A 19,140-nucleotide genomic window follows, 5' to 3' on the forward strand; every position below is an offset into this window, starting at 1 on the left:
ACATTCAATATTTCCAAAAATGCAAAAACAAGTTAAAAGAAAAAGAAAGAAGGATAGGATTTTTAAAAAATATATAAATGTTTTGCACCTGTTCTACTTGATATCGAGTCCTGATTGCCATGATGGAGTCTTGCAGATGCTGAACCTGAGAGATATTCTGGCTGCTGGTGCCTCCGAGAGAGAAGCCTCCATATCTGGAACAGAAAATCATTGCTCTGACCAAACCTTGTAGTTTGACTTCAGCTGGTCAAATTCATTTAATTGTTTAGTCTAAATGAACTCTTTATGAGTTTACAAAATAATATTTCTCCAGTTTTTTGTGGTTTCATATGAAGGACCTCTGTAATTGTACTAAACTCTCTTTTTAATTAAAATATTCCATAATTAGTTTTGCTATAATCTGTAGTAAACATGAATTTGAAATGTTTCCTGATCATTATTTTTAACTCCCTGAAAAGGTAAAGATTTTTTTTAAGTTAATTGAGGTATAAATAATAGTAGCAGATATTTCCTACTACAATTGAACCTTAAAAATCTTCTTAAAACAAGAGAGTAAAATTTGCATGTTTAGTTGTTTTTTTTTAAAAAAAAAGCTTTGGTTTCTCACCTGAACTCGTTTACCCACTTCTTGGTTTTTAGGCTGAAGGGAAACAAAGTTAAACTCTATTAGTATTCAGACTTCATGTAATGATAGAAAAATAAAACAATAAGTTAAACTCTGCAGAATGTTACGGAAAGATTGTAAAATATAAATACTTATAAGAAGAAAATCATTGCCAAAACAAGTGATGAAGTTGTCTGCAGTCTTGAAGTGAACTTTAGATTTTTATTATGAACAGGGACAAGATCAGATGACAAAAACTAAGGAAATTAAACAAATATCCTCAGATTTATCTGCTTTCTGCAAACTGTTCATAAATATTAAACAGCATGAAAGCTCAAACGTAAAAAGTACCTTTTCTTGAGGATTTGCGGGTAGGTCTTCACCAGGTAATCTGTGATGTTATACCTCGTCAGATTCTGGAGAACATCCCCAGTGGCTCTCTTCATCTGAAATTAAAACAAGTTATTAAAAAACAGAAGGAGATACTACTGAAATAAGACGCAGTAAGTTTCATTGTGAAGCAGAAAGGTCTGTGTTTACGTGATTCTACTCTGATCTCTTAGTGGAGAGTAAAACCCGATCAGGGAGCCAGCTGACCAACCTGTGGAGGAGGAATCCCACCGGCGCCATCCGGGCAATCTGGAAGCATCCGGCGGGTGTCCTCTGTGCTGCACTGACATTCTGGGGAAGGTCTGTCTCTGGTCCAGTTGCCTTGGCTCAGCATCTGCCAGGTGGAGAACGACATCTGAGGCCGCATGAATAGGCCCCTCCTCTCAGGTCCACACTGAGGATTCCTGCAGTGGGGAGAACGTTTGGATTCAGGAATACCTGTAGACATCCAGTGTCAGCAGCATCTTCTTAAAAATTTACAACGGGATCTAATAGAGGGATTATTTGTTTGCAAACACTTAGATAGACTGCCTTTAAACGCTCACTGGTTACCCACATTTACGGTACCGTATTTTTCGGACTATAAGCCGCTACTTTTTTCCCCACACTTTGAACCATGCGGCTTGTAGCCCGGTGCGGCTTTTCTGTGTTTTTTTCTTCAACCACCAGGGGGCTCTTTAGCAGGAAATGAATCATTGGAAGTCAAAATTGGAAATTAAAGAAGAAAATGCTGATTTTCATTTAGAACAAGCACATGCTAGCAGCAGACACGATGGAGAAATGTTTTCAAACTCATATGATGCAGCTTTTAAGTTGAGGAGTATCGATCTGGCAGTACAGATCGATAGCCTCTGTATCTCGGCATGAACGAATCTATGGTTCGGCTTTAGAGACGCAGGGAAGCGTCCTTAATAGCAGATTTATTATGGAAAACCAAGAGCGGTGGAGATACCATCGGTTTATAGCCCGGTGCGGATTATATATGTATGTTTCCAGTAAAAAAAAAAAAAAAACTTTGTGGGTGCGGCTTATAGTGAGATGCGCTCTATAGTCCGTAAAATACGGTACCTTGCTGTTTTAATGATGTCTAGCATGTTGTCAGTGTATGATAACTGTTTCACACAGCGTGATAAAATAAATTGACATCAGTGAGTGAGATCCACCTGAACTTATTGACCATTTCCTCTCTTTAATGAGAGGAAATGTCCCAAATGTCAGACTAGACTTACTGGAAATATTAAAGCAACTTGTTCGCAGTGAGATATGTGGAGTACCTCTAAATAACACAAAATGAGCATTTTCAAAAGCCTCCAGATTGTGAAGTCACTACACCGTTACCTAGCAACCCTAGTGGAGCTCCAACACATTCGGTGTTTGCTATGTTTAGAGAAGTCATCTTACGTTTTGTTGTCGTCCGGCTCTTCTCTCTGCATGCACTTTGTGCCAAAACCTGGCTGGTCCAGCAGAGCCTCCAGCAGGTTCTCTATGGCTGGGTTGCCAGGATCGTCGTTGCTGTAATTATTAAATTGGGAGGTGGGTGAAGGCACTAACTACTGACTGATTTACCTGGCTGACTGAGGAATGTTCGGTCTTACCTGAAGAAGGTGTACTGATCTCCGTACATCCAGGGCTGCAGCTCCAGGGCGGGGTACTTCCCAAACGGAGGAACAATGAGGCTGAAGAGCAGAGCGATCAGCACAAACACAGCCGGCAGAACAATCTGAAAATTAAATCAAACATGTCTGAATAAAGAAAGTTAGTACTTCTGTCAACAAGCAAGTCGTTAACCAACATTGTATGCTGACCCTGACCTCAAATCTATTTTTGTCACAGACATTAAATGGCCTCGTTCACAGATTTAGTTGTTAACATCCAGTTTGTTTGTCTGGTTGACCCGGCAACGCCTGTGCAAGCTTTGAAATCATCCATAAGGAACTATAACTTTAAAAATTTCTAGTTTAGTGACGATCATTGTATTACTTGATCATTCTGGTGATTAATTGAATAACTTTCTGCAGGTTTTTCATTCAAGCCTTTTTATACAGTATTAAAAACACATTAAAATAAATAAATCAATTCCTGTCTAACCTGAGCGAAGAGCCCCCTGCGGCTCCGTCGAGCGTACAGCCAGCGTTTGACGAACAGCGCTCGGAGCTGCTGCCATGTCAGCCACCAGCCAGTCAGGGGCATCCCGCCTCGCCCATCTTCACTCAGTGGGTCCGTCTCCTTTGGTTCTGCAAGAAAAAACAAGGTGTAAAAGTTCACTGATAAATGTGGAGGTTAAAGGAGTGAGCAGAAAAATGATGGATTTGTTTACAAACTTAGAACCTGGCTTGTCATGATAACAAATTTTCCCAGAAATTATTGCGATAAATCATCACATTTTTGTTTTCGGACCATTTTTAAGTAATATACTAATAGTGACATAACAATCCAAGTTAGCTCTTTCTAAGACCAATAAACTTCAAGTTTGTATAAAACCCTTCAATGTCACTGGAAGATATTTTAAATATCTAAAATAAAACACAAACAAAAACAATAGATAAAACCACACACAACTGAATCCATACATAATATATTATTATTGGGTTCATTTAAATGTATCATGTAATTAAATGATTAATTCTGATATGATTAATTAGAATGTCTTGGACTAGAACTGCAATATCTCTTCTTGAACACTAAAACACTTCTCATTCATCTCTTGTACGACATTGTAGCAACTTTCATTGCCATAAAACCAACATTTGACTTTATATATATTTCACAGCTGAGTTTTGCCAAAAGGAAGACATATAGTACCTTAACCTGGAGCTCAGACAGCAAACCAAGATCCGACTGACATTCTTCAAAATGATCAATTCAAAGATGCCTTAAAAGTCATTTCCATTCACACACTGAAGATAGCAAGTTACAGGATAATAGTCTGAAAGAAACTAGGCTGGCATGTCACGCCATCGGCAAGACGGGTTGATTGAGAATCGATCCGGCGACCCATGTATTGTAGGGCGAACTCCTACTGCAGTCGACCCTAATACATTTTTAATCAACATTCTTTTAAAATTGCAACAACTTAATGACACAAGATCAACAAAAGTAAATTTTGAACAGGTAGGGAATCTAAGATTATAAAACAAACCCTTTTCTTCCTTTTAGGATTGTCTAAAAGTGGTAAACTGTAAGTACCTTTCTTACGAAGTCTTTTCCTTCCTGGCAGCATTTTTGGAAACAAACATTTCAACTTTCAGTCAAACAGAAGATCAGTTCGATCGTCACGGTATAAATCTGGACAAAAGTGGCTGTGAGTGATGGCGTTCCCACCTGGTTCTGGTTCCTCAGCTTTTTGCTCTGATGGCTGCGGGCCACTGGGCTCTTCTGCTGGCTGCTCCGATGCTGGATCAGCATCCACTCCGGTTTCCTCTGCCACTCGAAGAAAGATCTGAAAATCAGCACAATGACTGTGTAAAATTGGAAGTAATGATGGTATAATACACTGCGGAAAAAAAACAAGCAAAATCTTATTACATATTTTTGGTCTAGTTTGTAGTGAAAATGTCTTAATACAGTTGAAATAAGAAAACTAAGTGACAATTAACATTTCAGAAAGGTATGGGAGCTTTTTTTAAGCAAACAATCCTTAATATTGATTTAAGAAATTCCACTTTCACTACTAATAAGACCAGTCCTGGCTCCAGACGAGTTTAACAGGGGCTACGTAGCTGAACATACACAACATCAGTAGTCTACAGGCTACTTGTTAACAGGCTTAAGGTGCTGTATTGTTATAAGCTAGTCATCTTTTAACTAACATTTCCTGCATCCAACAGCATTACTCAACACAGTCAGTTTGGGGGAAAAACTGCAAAGTTCTTTGCGCTTTGTTGGTTTCTTGCTATGATTCTAACACACACCTGTGCAGCTCTGCACAGCAGCCGCAGCAGGTCTCTGCACAGGTGTAAACCCAGCCCATGCGTCTTAGCGCTCATATTGCGTTTAAAGGCGGCTTGGAAAAACAGGTTACAACGTGTTAACGACTTAAATAGTTTTAACTGCTGAAAACTGTGACACAGGACAGATATGTGGGAAGTGCGGAAGCCCCTACTGTATCAAATTGATATAGGAATAACAGAAAGTTGGGCATTCAAAGGTAAAAACAACAACAGCTTCCAGTCCAGGGGGTGCATGGCTGACTCTGGGTGGGCAATGGCCCCCAATGCCCACCCATGCCGCCAGGCCTGAATAAGTGATGTCCCGATGTCATAAGTGAAATCATTTGCCACTGGAACAAGTACTTTATCATCTACATTAAGGAATTTTCACTTAAAACAAGATTTTGCATCTTCAAATAAGAGAAAATTTACTTTATAAGTAACTTTTTCTCAAGTGTATTAAAATATTTGCACAAAAGCTAGTGCAGTGTAGTCTCCAGTTACAGGCCCAAGATTAAAGCTCTTCTGACATAAATCATAATTAACATATTTTTAACATCAGAGGAATAATGTAAGACAACTGTATGACACCAGGTGGCGCTAAAACCCACACAGCAAAACGTCATGGAGTGTGTGTCTAACTCATTCAGAGTAAACCTACTAAGCTCATTAAGACCACAGCCGCTCCATAAATATCCAGCTTTCGTGATAAGACGTTGTTGTGCTTGCTCACACACGCACATGCACACACACAATCATGTTTTCATCACTTGTGGGGACTTCACATTGACTTCCATTCATTTCTACAGCCTAACCCTTACCATAATCCTGACCCTAACCCTAACCATCACATACCTAAACACTAAGGCAAAAACAACAATTTCCCTCCTGGGGGCCGAGAAAATATCCCCACAAGGAGCAATGGTCCCCACAACCCCACATTGTAGACAGAAACAGGTTCCCATAAGGACATAAAAATCTGCTACATACACACGCACACACACACAAACCAAGTGAAGTCAGAGGGCGACTCTTCATAGACACACAAGCTGCACTGCTGCATTATGATGCAACACTGCTTCTCCTCCTGCTGTGTTTTGTTGCTGCATCATAGCAGCTTTATTGGTTGCATTTAAAGTCAGTTTCCTCTTTGTTAAACACTTTTGAAAGCAGTTTAAGCTGAATCATCTATAAATAATCTAGGGCTGCAACTAACAATTATTTTAGTAATCGATTAATGTATCAATTATTCTGATATTTAATCAGATGAAAAATATTGACACATTTTGCAGATTTTTCATTCAACTACTTAAGCCTTTTCCATGCAGTGTTAGAAATACATTAAGAATTGGACATTAGTAATTCAATTCCTTTTTAAAAAAAATTTAAAAAATTATATTTTAATGCCTTAAGTACAGCAACATAACTTTCCTTTGGTGAATTTTTAAAAAAGGCCACTTGTGGAGTTAGAAAATTACGATGCATGTCTCATGTCAATGACAGAAGTCGGATTAAATGCGACAAGACTGTTCAGACTGCAGACGCTTCAAAAATAATCTGATGCATATGCAATTTCAAATATCAAATAATAAGATAATAATACTTTATTGATCCCCAAAGGGGTGAAATTTTGTTTGTCCCAGCACAACACCCAACAAAACTTAAAAATAAGTAAATAAATAATGTAAAAATAATAATAATAAATAACAACTCGCAGTGATAGCCCATTAAACATGAAGTGGCTCAAATTGGATTTTGTTTGGATGAAAAAAAAATGGATTTGGGTCGCTCAGACTGCCATGAAAAAGACAGATACAGGAAACATACGGACAAAAATATCTGGGTTTGGTTGTGAACGTATCCTGAGTTTCATAGTAACCGGTCATTTTTGTGAGACCCACCTCCTCCAGGGTGCTATCTGACAGGCCGTAGCTGCTGATGCCCAGCTCTGGAAGCCTCTGGTCCAGTTTGGAGAGGAAGATACCCAGACTGCCGTCCTTGGCGGCTGCTTGCGGCAGGTTGATCACGGCTTCTCTTCTAGACTCCTCCACTAACCTCGCGCCAGGAACATGCTGCTGGACCAGTGCCAGCAAAGCTGCCATGTCTGCCAGAAAGATGGTGAGTCTGACAATAAACTGGTTCTCAAATAAATAAAAAATTAACAACAATTCTGGATGTCAGTGGGACGGTTACTACTGGGTAGCTGCAGATTTCAGAAAATCAAATCCAAGACTTTTAAGACTTTTTTTTAATACCTCCTTGAATAAAATTTAAGACCGGAAAACTATAAATATAAGGGATGATTGGGGAACTTGCTGTATAGCAAAATCTGTGAACCAGGCTTTGTATTTTTTCCTCTGCATGTGCCTTAATCTCCATAGAGCCTAGATTAAAAGCTGTCTGGCACGTAGCCTCAAATATGTCCCAGCAGAAGACAGACAGTGGCAAAAACAAATGTCGTCTGCACTTACCCATGATGGAGGCAAAAAATTTTATCTAGCTAGCTAGGTTATATTAGCAGCTAGTTCCTGGTACACTGTAAAAACACAATATCTTACCAATCATTTTTATGATTTATTTTAATACCTTATTTCAGACACACAAATTTAAGACCTTTTAAGGATGTCTGCACATCCTTGAATACTCACAGGAACTGGTGTCCTCACTTCCCAGTCCGGTGTCTTCACTGAGTGACGACTCACTGTCCTGAGACATGAAGCCGAGTTAGAATCTATCCTCAAAAACAAGCCCACAGAGCCAATTTCAGATTACAAGCAAACCTTTAGTAAAGGAGGTAGCTTGTTGGTGCTGGTGCTGGCACTGGTGCAGATACTGGAATAACTGGGAGTGCTGGTGCTTAGCTCCTCCCTCTTCACCACGGTCAGGTAGTAACCAGATCCCAGCTTGGATTTGAGAAAGAGCGGCGATCCACAGCAGCAGAGTTTCCCCTTGGAGATGATGGCGATCCGGTCACCAAGCAGCTCCGCCTCATCCATGTAGTGAGTGGACAGAATGATGGTTCGATCTGATGGTTCGAAACGCAAACAAACATGACTAATGTTCACATCCGTGTGTCTTGTTCATGCCATTTCAGTCAGTTGATTCATGTTTAGTTAAGAGTGAAGTTGCTGAACTAAACTGTGTTTTAGAGCTTATCTGCTCAGGTTTCAGCTTAGGGCTGGGCAAGTTGAGTGAAAAATAAAATCTGAAATTTTTTTTAGAACGGATCCGATTTACAATTTCAATACGTTTTTATTTTTCTTGTTCTCTTTTCTGGAGAAAAAAAAAAAGAGGGAGATATTTTCAAAAAGTGGCTTGTATTTAAATCCCCCACTTGCAAGTTTTATGGCCAGGCTATTTTTGTTTAATTATGAGAATATAGTAGTAATGCCAGTAGAATAAAGTATCACCAGTGGAATGTCTTAGAATTATGAGGGAAAAAAATAGTTTTAAATAAAAACACAAAGCTTGTAGAGTTATCAGGATCTGACCCACTCAACAACAACAACAACAACAATAATAATAATAATAATAATAAAAATAATAATAATAATAATAATAATAATAATAATAATAATAATAATGTTAATTAATTATGAGAATCTTCACAACCAAAACATTCAACGACAGGATTTAATCGATTTATCGCCCAGCTGTACTTCAGCTGTTAAAATGCGTCTTCGTCTAATCTCGCCTCTCATTACTGGTGACAGTCACTGGTACCTTCGCGATATTTGAGCAGCAGATCCCAGATCCCTCTGCGGGAGTACGGGTCGACGCCAGCCGTGGGCTCATCCAGGACGACCACTTTGGAGCCGCCAACAAAAGCGATCGCGACAGAAAGCTTCCTCTGCATTCCACCTGAGAGACACAGAAGAAGCAGATCTCACTCTTTTAAAAAGAAAAGCAAACAAATCAAATTTCTATAAGAGCAGACTTGATTCATTTTTAGATTCTGGAGTTGAAATTGGTGCCCTTACCAGAGAGGTTTTTGGTCTGATCATGACGCTTGTGCAGGAGGCCGACGTCCTCCAACAAAGCGCCCATTTCAGCCATCACCTTTTCTTCAGGCAAACCCTTCAGACAGCCATAAAACCACACATGCTCCTCCACTGTGAGCCTGAGCGACAGAGGGAGAAAAAAACTAAACTGAAATTAAATTCATTTCTACCTTAAGTTTCAGTTGAAGCTTTCTTATCAGTTCAATACATTTTACAAATCTGACAAAAAAGCTTAAAAGCTTCAATACAAAATGAAATGAGCATTGCAAAGTATTTTGTACATCTGAATTTGACAGTTATTGCATGTCACAAGAAACTAAAAAAAGCCTACACTTTAGGTATATATATATAAAAAGGAAACTATAAGAACCATTTGTGGCTTTAAATGAGTTTTATATAGCCTGAGAAAAATGTTTTTTTGGACTGCAAAGGTTGCAGATTCCTGGTTTAGATGATATCAACACTATTTATATAAGTAAATGTGATCTGAACATTAATACACAGGTTTTGCATTAATCTCTTAAGAAGCAACTTAAAAACATTTAAATTGACATTTAGTTTGAGAAAAATGTGGTAGAAAGACTTGTTTAATGCATTTGAGTGCATTTAGGACAAAAACTAACTCGGTAACTATTTATACTGACAGCTTAGCATCAAATGTTTCACATGTAGCATAATTTGCTGAACAATAAATTCTCAGAAATGATTGTGATAAACAATAAAATTTAAAAGTAATATATTGATAATGGCATAATAATGCAAGTTCACCCTCTCAAAGATCAATGAACTTTAATTTTGTAAAGAACACTCTAAACTGGAAGAAAAAAAATTATTAATTTAAAAAATATCAAAAACAACAAAATGGAGATAATTTAAAAAACGCACACACACACAACTGAAACCATAAATAAAACAAATTAGCAAATCTCAGTAACCAAAACAGCCCTTAAAAAAATATTTATTATTAATTAATTAGCGACAGGTTACCGTAATTCACATGGTGTTTTTGCTGCACCAATAAACCTTCCAGAATATCCAAGTCTGCTATTAATTGTAACCTAACTTTATTGTTGTTGATGTCATTAAATATGCCCCAATCCACAAATGTTAATCTTTAAAATTTTTATCCTTACATGTCAAAGAGGACATTGTGCTGTGGACAAACTCCCAGCGTCTTCCGGATGATGTCCAGGTCGTAGCGGATGTCCATGCCTTTCACGTAGACCGTCCCAGAGGTGGGAGGGAACAGCCCAGTTAGGACGGATCTGATCAACAGAATAAATGTCCAAAATGTTTCCACATTAAATTAAATCATAATCTCTGCTGTTAGACATAACGAGTCTAAAATGAAGGCTTGCTCTGATCATCCATCCACTACTTTCAGAAGTTAAGAAATAAGTTTCAGCCTCACATGGTGGTGGTTTTGCCGGCTCCGTTGTGGCCGAGGAAGGAGGTGATCTGTCCCTCAAAAAACTTCAGATTTAGATGGTTGACAGCAATCTTCCCTCCCTTCTTGTAGATTTTCACTAAATTTCTGATGTTCACGCCAAGATTCATATTGTTGGGTTCTGCTTCAATGTGATCTAAGCACAGATATAGACATCCTCAGGGTTCCAGCTAACTTAATTTTATGATTCCTTCAACAAGATAGAATAAATCTATATTCATTTTTTGCACAAAATCATTCTCAGAAAATGAGATTTTAGTATCAGTTCCTATCAGAATGAGCTGATTTATGTTTACAACTTGAGTTGTAAACATAAATCAAATAAATTGTCTTATTTTACAGAAATGTACATTTTTGATAATGCTGTAGGAAATTGTTTTTGCAAAAACAAAATTCTCCCATATTAATTTTCAGACTTTTCAAGATTATTAAAAACTAGACTAGGAACAAATAAAGGTGGAAAAAAGTTTTATGTTCACAGGAGAGAAAAAATAAACTAAGATGAAAACTCAAATAAAATTTAGCCATCTTGTTTTCCCAGTCCTTGATGCTTAACTGGCTTAGACTCTCCGCTTGTTGTCGCAATTTACTTAATGGCCTTAAGCTTAGAAAACCGCCAGCGCAGTTTTATAAATCACAGAGCTTAAGAGCAATTTTTTTTTGCCTACAGCTGTGTTTCTTTTGACTTTTTTAATTTCACTTTCCTTTCAGAAGTTCAGCCGCTTCTTGTACCTTCATCCTGGTTGGTGGGAGCTGGAGGGATTGGCATGCCTGCTTCTAAAGGAATCCCACCCCAGTAGTTGAGCTGAAAGATGAAGTACCAGGGCCTGGGGATGCCATACTGACCTGAGAATACATTCACACACATGTGTCTTCACACCAAAAGGATAATACTGGGTATATTTTTTAAATTATTGCTACAATATTCTTGACTATGACACAAACGGTACTGATCTCCTTAATGCTGGGGTGTTAAAAGTGTGGCTCCTGATCACAGCTCAAAAATATAAGCAATATGCTAAACATCTACTAAAAATACATAAATGTGTCCTACCAGGAAACACTGCTTCAATGTACCAGGCTGCAATAGCGTAGATGAAGGCGTCCACGTAAAGCATAGAGATGGAGGTGGTGAAGCTGTACGTGTCTCCTTCCACAGGGCTGGCCCTCAGGTTGAACCACTGGATCCCCACGCCTTGCTCCTCGTACTGAGAGAAATACTCACAGCCAAAACCAAAGGCCACAGGAGACAGGAAACTCTGACAGAAACAAGAAAACACATGCTGTTAACAAAGTATTCATTGGCATTTAACCTTAACATTTTGTTACGTTAAATACACAAACGTCAGAGTATACTATCACAATTTAACATAATATTCAGGGGTTTGAATAAGCTGAATTTAACACAGGTAGGGCTGCAACTAATGAATTATTATGAATAACCGAATAAAACATTTGGTACGTTCTGTAGATTTTTCAATTAACCGCATAAGCCTTTTTATGCAATATTAGAAATGCATAAGAAGATGCATAAAAACAAAAGAAATAATTTTTGAAGAAAGTAAACATTTTATTTTATTGCCAAAAATGCACCAACATAGCATTCCTTTGGTGAATGCTTCATCTTTGTAGCAAATGATGCTTCTGCAGCTAAAAAAATACTTTTATCAACATGTGAAAAGCTCAGTCCTTTCTGCTCAACGTATCAATACAGTGAACGGCTGATCAGTTGATTATTTTTCAGATTAACTGATTACTAATCAGAGAGAAAAAGGTGTTATGTTTTGTTTAGTTGTTGTTTTGTTGCAGAATTTGAACCAGGCGAAGTTAAAACTGCCACTTGAGGATTTCTCAGTAGAGCACAATTATATGAAAATAAGTTTTTTATCTTAAATTTAAAATAGCATATTTCTCTCCACAGTTTTGGCCTAATTACAGATCTAATTTCAGCAAATTATCTTTTATTGAGTCTGTATACTGCAGTTGACGTTTACTTAAATAATCATGCTTGATTATTTTAACCCTATGCAGGAGATTTCCATCCACTCCTTTTTCTTCAATTTCACAATCATAAAATCCTTTGTGAATGTTGATCTCATAAAATCTCAGTAAAACACATTTAAGTTTGTGACCTAGTTCAATAAGAATCACTAGTTTAAGTTCAATAAGGGCAGAATTTGTTCAAAAACAAGCAGATTTAAGTAATCAAATGAAACAAAAAAAGTAAATATTGAACTTTAGAAGCAAACTCACAGCTAAGACCCTGTGTGTGGACGTGAGGTGATCTCTCCAGGCGACACACAGAACATAGGGCAGGTAGAGGCTGAAGTAGATGAGCCCTCCACAGGCAGCAGCCAGGTTGGCTTTGGAGAAAAAGGTGCTGATGAGGAAACACTGCATGATGGTAGCGGTGGCAAACGCCATGAGGAAAAAAAAGACGACAGTGGGGTCGCTGTAAGGCAAAATATCCCCCCACTAAAAAAGAGAGAGAAGAGTTTTAGCAGTCATCGTACAGCAACATCCTGATGGGAGCAAAAAAGTTGCCAAACCTTAAGGAGACCAATAAGCAGCACAGCAGAAATCAGGAATGGGACGACGCTGCTGATGAACCAGCTGAGCCACAGCGTTCCTGTGCTGAGACCCATAATCCTCATGGTTTCCTTCAGCCGGGCCTCCTTCTCATACACCACGCCTTTAATGATCATGGCCACCGAGTAGATCCACGCCAGAGTCATGAAGAGAGGTAGGGAGCGGTTCAGCACTCGAAGGAAGCTGAATAAAAAACGTTAAATGCAGCAAAGCCACATGCAAGTTAATACTTAATGTCTAAGATCACATAAGGTGGCATTTCTAATCACTTTTATATTTTTGTTACATTTTTGGGATCCTGGTGAACGCGTCAACACTTAACAGTTTTACTCACACATCGTCCACATAACAGGGATATGGCATCTGCTGGATGTAGATGCCGGTGGTCTGTTTAACTCCAGTTAGGACATAATTCACAGCTCTCTCTACCAGGTCTTGTATGTAGACAAAACCGCCCCAAATGTAGCGCATGTCGTCGAACGGATCGGCAGCTGGTCCCGGATCCCAAAACCTGGAAAAAAAACACTTTTAAAGCCAAATCAGATTTTTCTTTTCTTCAAACAAACCATAATGCTGAGTAAAAACTGCTTTGATGCTTGACGCAAATAAAAACCTGAAGACCTGAAGAATTTATTATTTTTAACAATCTGCAAAATGTTCTACAGGGTTTCTGCATGGTTCGACAAATTAAATTTCAGACTTTCTAAGACATTTATGAATTAAATGTTAGACCTGTATCACAACTGCATATTTTATATAGTAGTAGTGCCAAGTATTTTTGCACAGAATGAATGTAGCTTCGTACAGGTTGGCAACAAAGGTACAAACATCGTCCAGCAAACTGGCGATACACTTACACTTACCATGACAGATACAAAAAGCTACCTAGCTAGCAGCTAGTTAGCAGTAGCCTCATAATGCAATGAAGAAGTCTGTGTGCCACTCAAATACTTATATTTGATTGGCACACAGGTCTACATAAGACCTACGATTAACATATTTAAACCCCACTTACTTTTTACTTTGTAATAAGCTTAAGACATTTTAAGGCCTTAAATGTATATAAATAATATTTATTTTAACAATTTTAAATAATTGTAATTCCTTAATATTACTACGGAATACAAAAATAACATCCCAACTCAGAAGCATAAAAGCCTTAAATGTAAGAAGAATCATCAGCACCTGTCTTTAATCTTATTGGTCTTGGTCACATCATCGATGTCCATTCGAATCTTGTAGGTGACGTGGGGCGGGAGCTGCGGCGAGGACGTGTTGGGCAACAGGAAAACCACACCTGCCCAAAACTGTCTGTCCTCCAGCAGCTCCAGAGCTCTGGTGATCAGCTGGCCCTCCGAGTGCAGCCCCTCCAGCTTGTCCAAACTGAAACACTGAGAAGAAAACGCACAGGAAACAGCAAAGATGTTATTATTAAAAGAAACTGACAAAAAGATAAAATAAAATAAAATGTATAATATTTAAACAATGCAATAATTGCTTAAATATTATAAATTGATCAAATGTATATTTCATAAATGTAATATTAATAAAATATTGATAGACAATATATATATATATATATATATATATATATATGTATACATGTATACATATATATATGTATACAGATATATATGTATATATATAGATCAACAACAGTAAATGTGGAAAACCTTGGAGACTTGTGAAAGTGTGCCGACGGTGTTTCCAATGTTGTTGTAGACGTCCAGCCAGGTCGGAGGTGCTCCAGGTTTCCTCGGCGTGTCCGGTGACGGCGTGGACAGGAAACGAACGATCCGTGACGCCGTCCACGTTGTGTTTTCCAAACGCATGTTCACCAAGACCGCAATTTCTGGACGCCTCAGCAAATCCTGTTGCAAACACAAAAGAAGCAGGTTTAAAAGAAGATTTTCCAGGTTAAAATGTGTCGTTGCACTCAAAACCCTCATGTTGCAGATCAACAGAGGACATATCCAACCTTCAGCAGCTGAATCTCCACACTGGTCTCCATGTAGTTCTTGATTTCTGGTCCCACCTCCATCCAGGCATCATTCAGATCCTGAAGAATCTGGAGGTCTTCAAATGTTTTGTTCACCTACAGAAAGTTAGATTAAAGATGAATGAAAGCATTACTTTCCTTAACAACAATAACTACTTGTGCAACAGATAAACAAGGGTTTGGTACCTCTTTCATGACTTGTCGAACTACAGGAGTGTCCGGTGTGTACAACAGTTTTCCGATGAACAGAGGTTTAATTCCTCGCCATACGATGCGAGAAAGAGGATTCGACTCCAGTGTTTGAATCAAACTTTTGCAAAAAGGTGCTAAAGAATTAAAGAAAACAGTAGAAACTTTAACCAAGCAATATCACACTACCAGAACACGATTATTAGCTGGAAGAAAAAAAACGCCATATAATGAGTGCAGAAAGTCTTACAAATTTCAATTAAAACTAAAATAGATTTGATTTTTAATCAAAAAATTAATACATTCCAATAATAATACTGAAAAGTTAAACTTGTCTATATATTCAACATCCATTTAAAATTTAGGTCATTATGACTTTTATTGCTTACATTTAATGAAAACTGAAATCTCCCATTTCAAAATAAGTAAAAATTACAAATAAAAAACGATTTTTAGAAACAGAAAAGTTATGACCTACATAAACATGGGGAAACTTCTGACCTGACAGTTCAGCAGTCAGTTACAAGAAATGTAAGGCACTGTAGGTCATTGTTAAAGAAATTGGCTGTTCACAGAGTTCTGGAGCATATTAATAGAAGGTTGAGTGGAAGGAAAAAATGTGATACATACAAAGTATGCACATCAAAGAGATAATAAAATCTTTGAGTGATATTCATACAAAGTTTCCACAGCCAGTGATGATTTCATCTCGTCATCTGCTAGTGTGGCTTTCTTGTGTTTTGTCAAGTCCAAAACATTTCATTTTCCAGCGGAACTAGAAACCTACCCATACTACTTAAGCTACCAATATCTCGTTTAAGCACTGAGGTATGGAGGACTGAGCCTGCCAAAATTAGCGATAAATATAGAAATTATAAATGGCTTGATAAATTAATAAATGTGCCAAATATTGCATCCAAAAGATAAAATGTAGGAACTTTCACAACTTATTTGATTATATATTTTAACATAAATTTATATTTGATTTTCAGTAGTATTAATTTAACATTTTCAATATTATTTAATTTTACATATAAATTTATTTTTTATTTTCTAATTTTTCTATATTCCATATTTACATAAATTTAATTCATTGTTACTTGTCATTTTATAATTTTTTCAAATTTTTTTTCATATATTGCATTTATTTAGTAATTTTTTTTACTGTACTGTCACTTTTTTTAAAAAATTTACTCACCCATAATGTTTTGCATTGTGAGAAACAAAATTTGGATTTATGTCATTAGCTGAGGTAAATAATTATCAAAATTAAGAAACATTTGACATCTAAACCCGTATAAAATAATACTACAATATCTAAAGGTTTTTATATGCTTCTTGAGTTGATTTAAACAAATAAATAACATCACTAAAAATTGCTGGAACACCTAAAACCATTTTGTAGCTTAAAAAAAAAAAAAAAGCCTGTTAAAAAGTTTAAAACAAAAAGAAAACCAGAGGGTAAGAAGGTGGATAATTGTGATTTTCACCTCACGAATCACAATCACCATAAATCATAATTTACCAAACAAATAGTTTGGAAGGTTTCCATTTAAGAATAAATGCACTGAAAACCCTGATCAGAAAAGACTCTTACTTGTGTTGTTGTCGGTGTCCAGGACCACGTCCTCCGTGCCGTTTCTGCCTAAGAACGACTGGATATTGTTGTCTTCATACCAGTTGAGCGACGGGATGCGTTCACCGCCATTTTTGGGATGGCCGCACATGATCCTTGAAAAAGCTCTGAAGCTTTCTCTGGGCAGAGCTGTGCGGTTTTCAGGAGACAGAAGACTAAGAGCTGCGTTCATTTCTGCAAAACTGGAAAGGGAGGACAACTGAGGGAAGGAATAATGAAAGGCAGAAGGGGAAAAGAAGATGTAGAGAGCAAGAAAACGTCAATTTAAGAAAGCAGTGATAAATATGAACAAATTATTGATACACCAAAAGAAAAATGTTCTCACATCATCTATGAGGACAGCGAGCTCCTGGGAAACGGAGCTGATGGCCTGACTGACGATCCTGAGCTCATCGGCGCTGCCAATTAGACGGTCTCTCTGTCAAACATTTGAAAAGTTTTAATTAAGTTTTGGAAGATGAGCTGACAGAGAATTCATCACAAAAATATACCTTTTATATTTTATATTTCCACTTTGATGTCTCCTCGTTCAGCTCACTCAACACATAGTGGAATAAAAATTGTTTTTATTACACTGTTTCACTGAGATCATCAAGCAAATCCTAATAGGAGAGAAAGAGCACCTCACTAAAGTCAAAAGTTTAACTATAAATTTGACTCTGTAAAGCTGCAGTATGTAACTTTCATTAAAAAAAATTAAAAAAAACATTTTTACATACTTGTTAAAACTCACTATGTTGTGACTGTTTGGTATGAGAGAGATAATCTGTGAATAAAATAAAGCTCCTCTGTCTTCTCCCAGTGCTAATTAGAAACAACCAATCAGAGCCTGGAGGAGGGTCTTAGTGCTGTCAATCAAGCTTGTGTACTCATTTATCACATCTTTTCTCTTGCTCTCTGCTACGCTAAAGCTAGTTTACAACAACAGAGCCTACCAGGACTGCTTTGGCTAGTTAGCATGGAGACCGATGATGGATGATAAACTATTTTCCTGTAATGGTAAGTTGTTTCTCTGCCTTTGGCACAATGAGCAGCGCATACATGAGATTGATTGAAAGCACTAAAACGCTCCTCCTAGCTCTGATTGATTGTTTTTGAATGGGAGTCATGCATTTCTTCAAATGGCAGTAGTTTTTTTTTATATAAAAGTTACATACTGCAGCAGAATAAAAAAATCTAAAGCCCACCTGGAAATCCAGAAAAACAAATTTAGGATTTGAGAGGAAGTCTGAACTTTAATCCGATTGAGATGCTGTGGTGCGACTTTACACATGGCGTTGATCCTGGGAATGAGGTCAATTAAATGATTTCACAGAGCGCCAACATTCCTCCTCAGTAATAAAACACTAAATGAAAGTAATTGCTAACACTTGCTGGAGGCTATTAGAGCCATAGACAGCATGACCAGTCACTAGCTTTAGAGGGGAGTTAGTTTTTCACACAGGACCATGTTGGTCTGGACAGATTTTTCCTCAATAAATAAAAAGAAAAATCATAATTTAAAAACTGCATTTTGTTTTCCACAGCTCTGTAACCTCCTTAAATCTCACGTACTGTAAGGAACTTGGTCACGTCCAGCTGAGAGAGGAAAAGGCGCTCAGCGTCACGCAGGACACCAGCAGGAAGCTGACAAAGCTCTTTCTGAAGAGCCGCCATGTTGGCTGCTCCTCCGTCCACAGACAGCAGCTCTCCCAGCAGGGTTGCATTGCACACCAAGACTTTCAGCGGCATCTGGACTCCAGTCAGAACAGCCTGGAAAGGAGAAACCTTTGGTTGGCAGAGTTGATCGTAAAATGTTGAGCTATGAAGATGTGGAGAAAACGTCTGGACCTGACTCAATATGCTCTAAAATGTGGGTTACTAATGCAGATATGCCTTAAATATACAACATTTTTTCATACCATCTTTTCTTACAAATGGTAAAAAAAAAATATTTTATTATTTCAATTATCATTTCTTGATCTAAATAAACACCTACACTGATTCCTGTGATAACATTCCTTTTATTAGCAAATCACATTGAAATCAATGGGATTATTAGATTTTATTTCACTATTAAATATTTGTACCAAACCTATTCTTATCTATTATCAGAGGCAGCACCAATGGTTCCAGTACCACAGCTCAAGAATCATGACCTTAGTGTGTTTTAGGAACAGGTTAATTTAAAAACATGACAAAACATGTTACTATATAATGCCACTATTATATACCACTATTCATAAAATAGTGGTATATATTCAGAAAAACACTTGAAATGTAAATAACTACTTAAAATCATTACCTACACAACTGGAATCCCAACAGAACTAGTTTGGTGACTCAAATTTTCAGTCCTGAGTGAATCTAGTTTTTA

The 19,140-nt window shown here is 37.5% G+C and overlaps 1 protein-coding gene across 2 annotated transcripts in view; it reads right to left on the bottom strand.

Annotated features, from left to right (window-relative positions):
• abca7 (ATP-binding cassette, sub-family A (ABC1), member 7) overlaps positions 1-19,140 on the bottom strand; it is a 36,286-nt gene that overhangs the window by 11,065 nt on the left and 6,081 nt on the right. For both annotated transcript variants that reach the window (XM_044130400.1, XM_044130402.1), the window contains exons 7-33: positions 18,339-18,536; positions 17,110-17,202; positions 16,746-16,983; positions 15,146-15,285; positions 14,939-15,055; positions 14,634-14,831; positions 14,146-14,351; positions 13,295-13,471; positions 12,921-13,143; positions 12,625-12,846; positions 11,426-11,630; positions 11,104-11,217; positions 10,336-10,507; positions 10,058-10,189; positions 8,904-9,043; positions 8,647-8,784; positions 7,704-7,948; positions 7,572-7,629; positions 6,825-7,027; positions 4,316-4,433; positions 3,083-3,228; positions 2,590-2,714; positions 2,396-2,506; positions 1,206-1,398; positions 956-1,050; positions 608-640; positions 89-194 (exon numbers count right to left, since the gene is read on the bottom strand). In XM_044130400.1, coding sequence (XP_043986335.1) covers positions 89-194; positions 608-640; positions 956-1,050; positions 1,206-1,398; positions 2,396-2,506; positions 2,590-2,714; positions 3,083-3,228; positions 4,316-4,433; positions 6,825-7,027; positions 7,572-7,629; positions 7,704-7,948; positions 8,647-8,784; positions 8,904-9,043; positions 10,058-10,189; positions 10,336-10,507; positions 11,104-11,217; positions 11,426-11,630; positions 12,625-12,846; positions 12,921-13,143; positions 13,295-13,471; positions 14,146-14,351; positions 14,634-14,831; positions 14,939-15,055; positions 15,146-15,285; positions 16,746-16,983; positions 17,110-17,202; positions 18,339-18,536 — 4,146 coding nt within the window. The remainder of the gene's footprint in view (positions 1-88; positions 195-607; positions 641-955; positions 1,051-1,205; positions 1,399-2,395; positions 2,507-2,589; positions 2,715-3,082; positions 3,229-4,315; positions 4,434-6,824; positions 7,028-7,571; positions 7,630-7,703; positions 7,949-8,646; positions 8,785-8,903; positions 9,044-10,057; positions 10,190-10,335; positions 10,508-11,103; positions 11,218-11,425; positions 11,631-12,624; positions 12,847-12,920; positions 13,144-13,294; positions 13,472-14,145; positions 14,352-14,633; positions 14,832-14,938; positions 15,056-15,145; positions 15,286-16,745; positions 16,984-17,109; positions 17,203-18,338; positions 18,537-19,140) is intronic.

Source organism: Gambusia affinis, linkage group LG10 (assembly GCF_019740435.1).
Source record: "Gambusia affinis linkage group LG10, SWU_Gaff_1.0, whole genome shotgun sequence".
Taxonomy (NCBI): Eukaryota; Metazoa; Chordata; class Actinopteri; order Cyprinodontiformes; family Poeciliidae; genus Gambusia; species Gambusia affinis.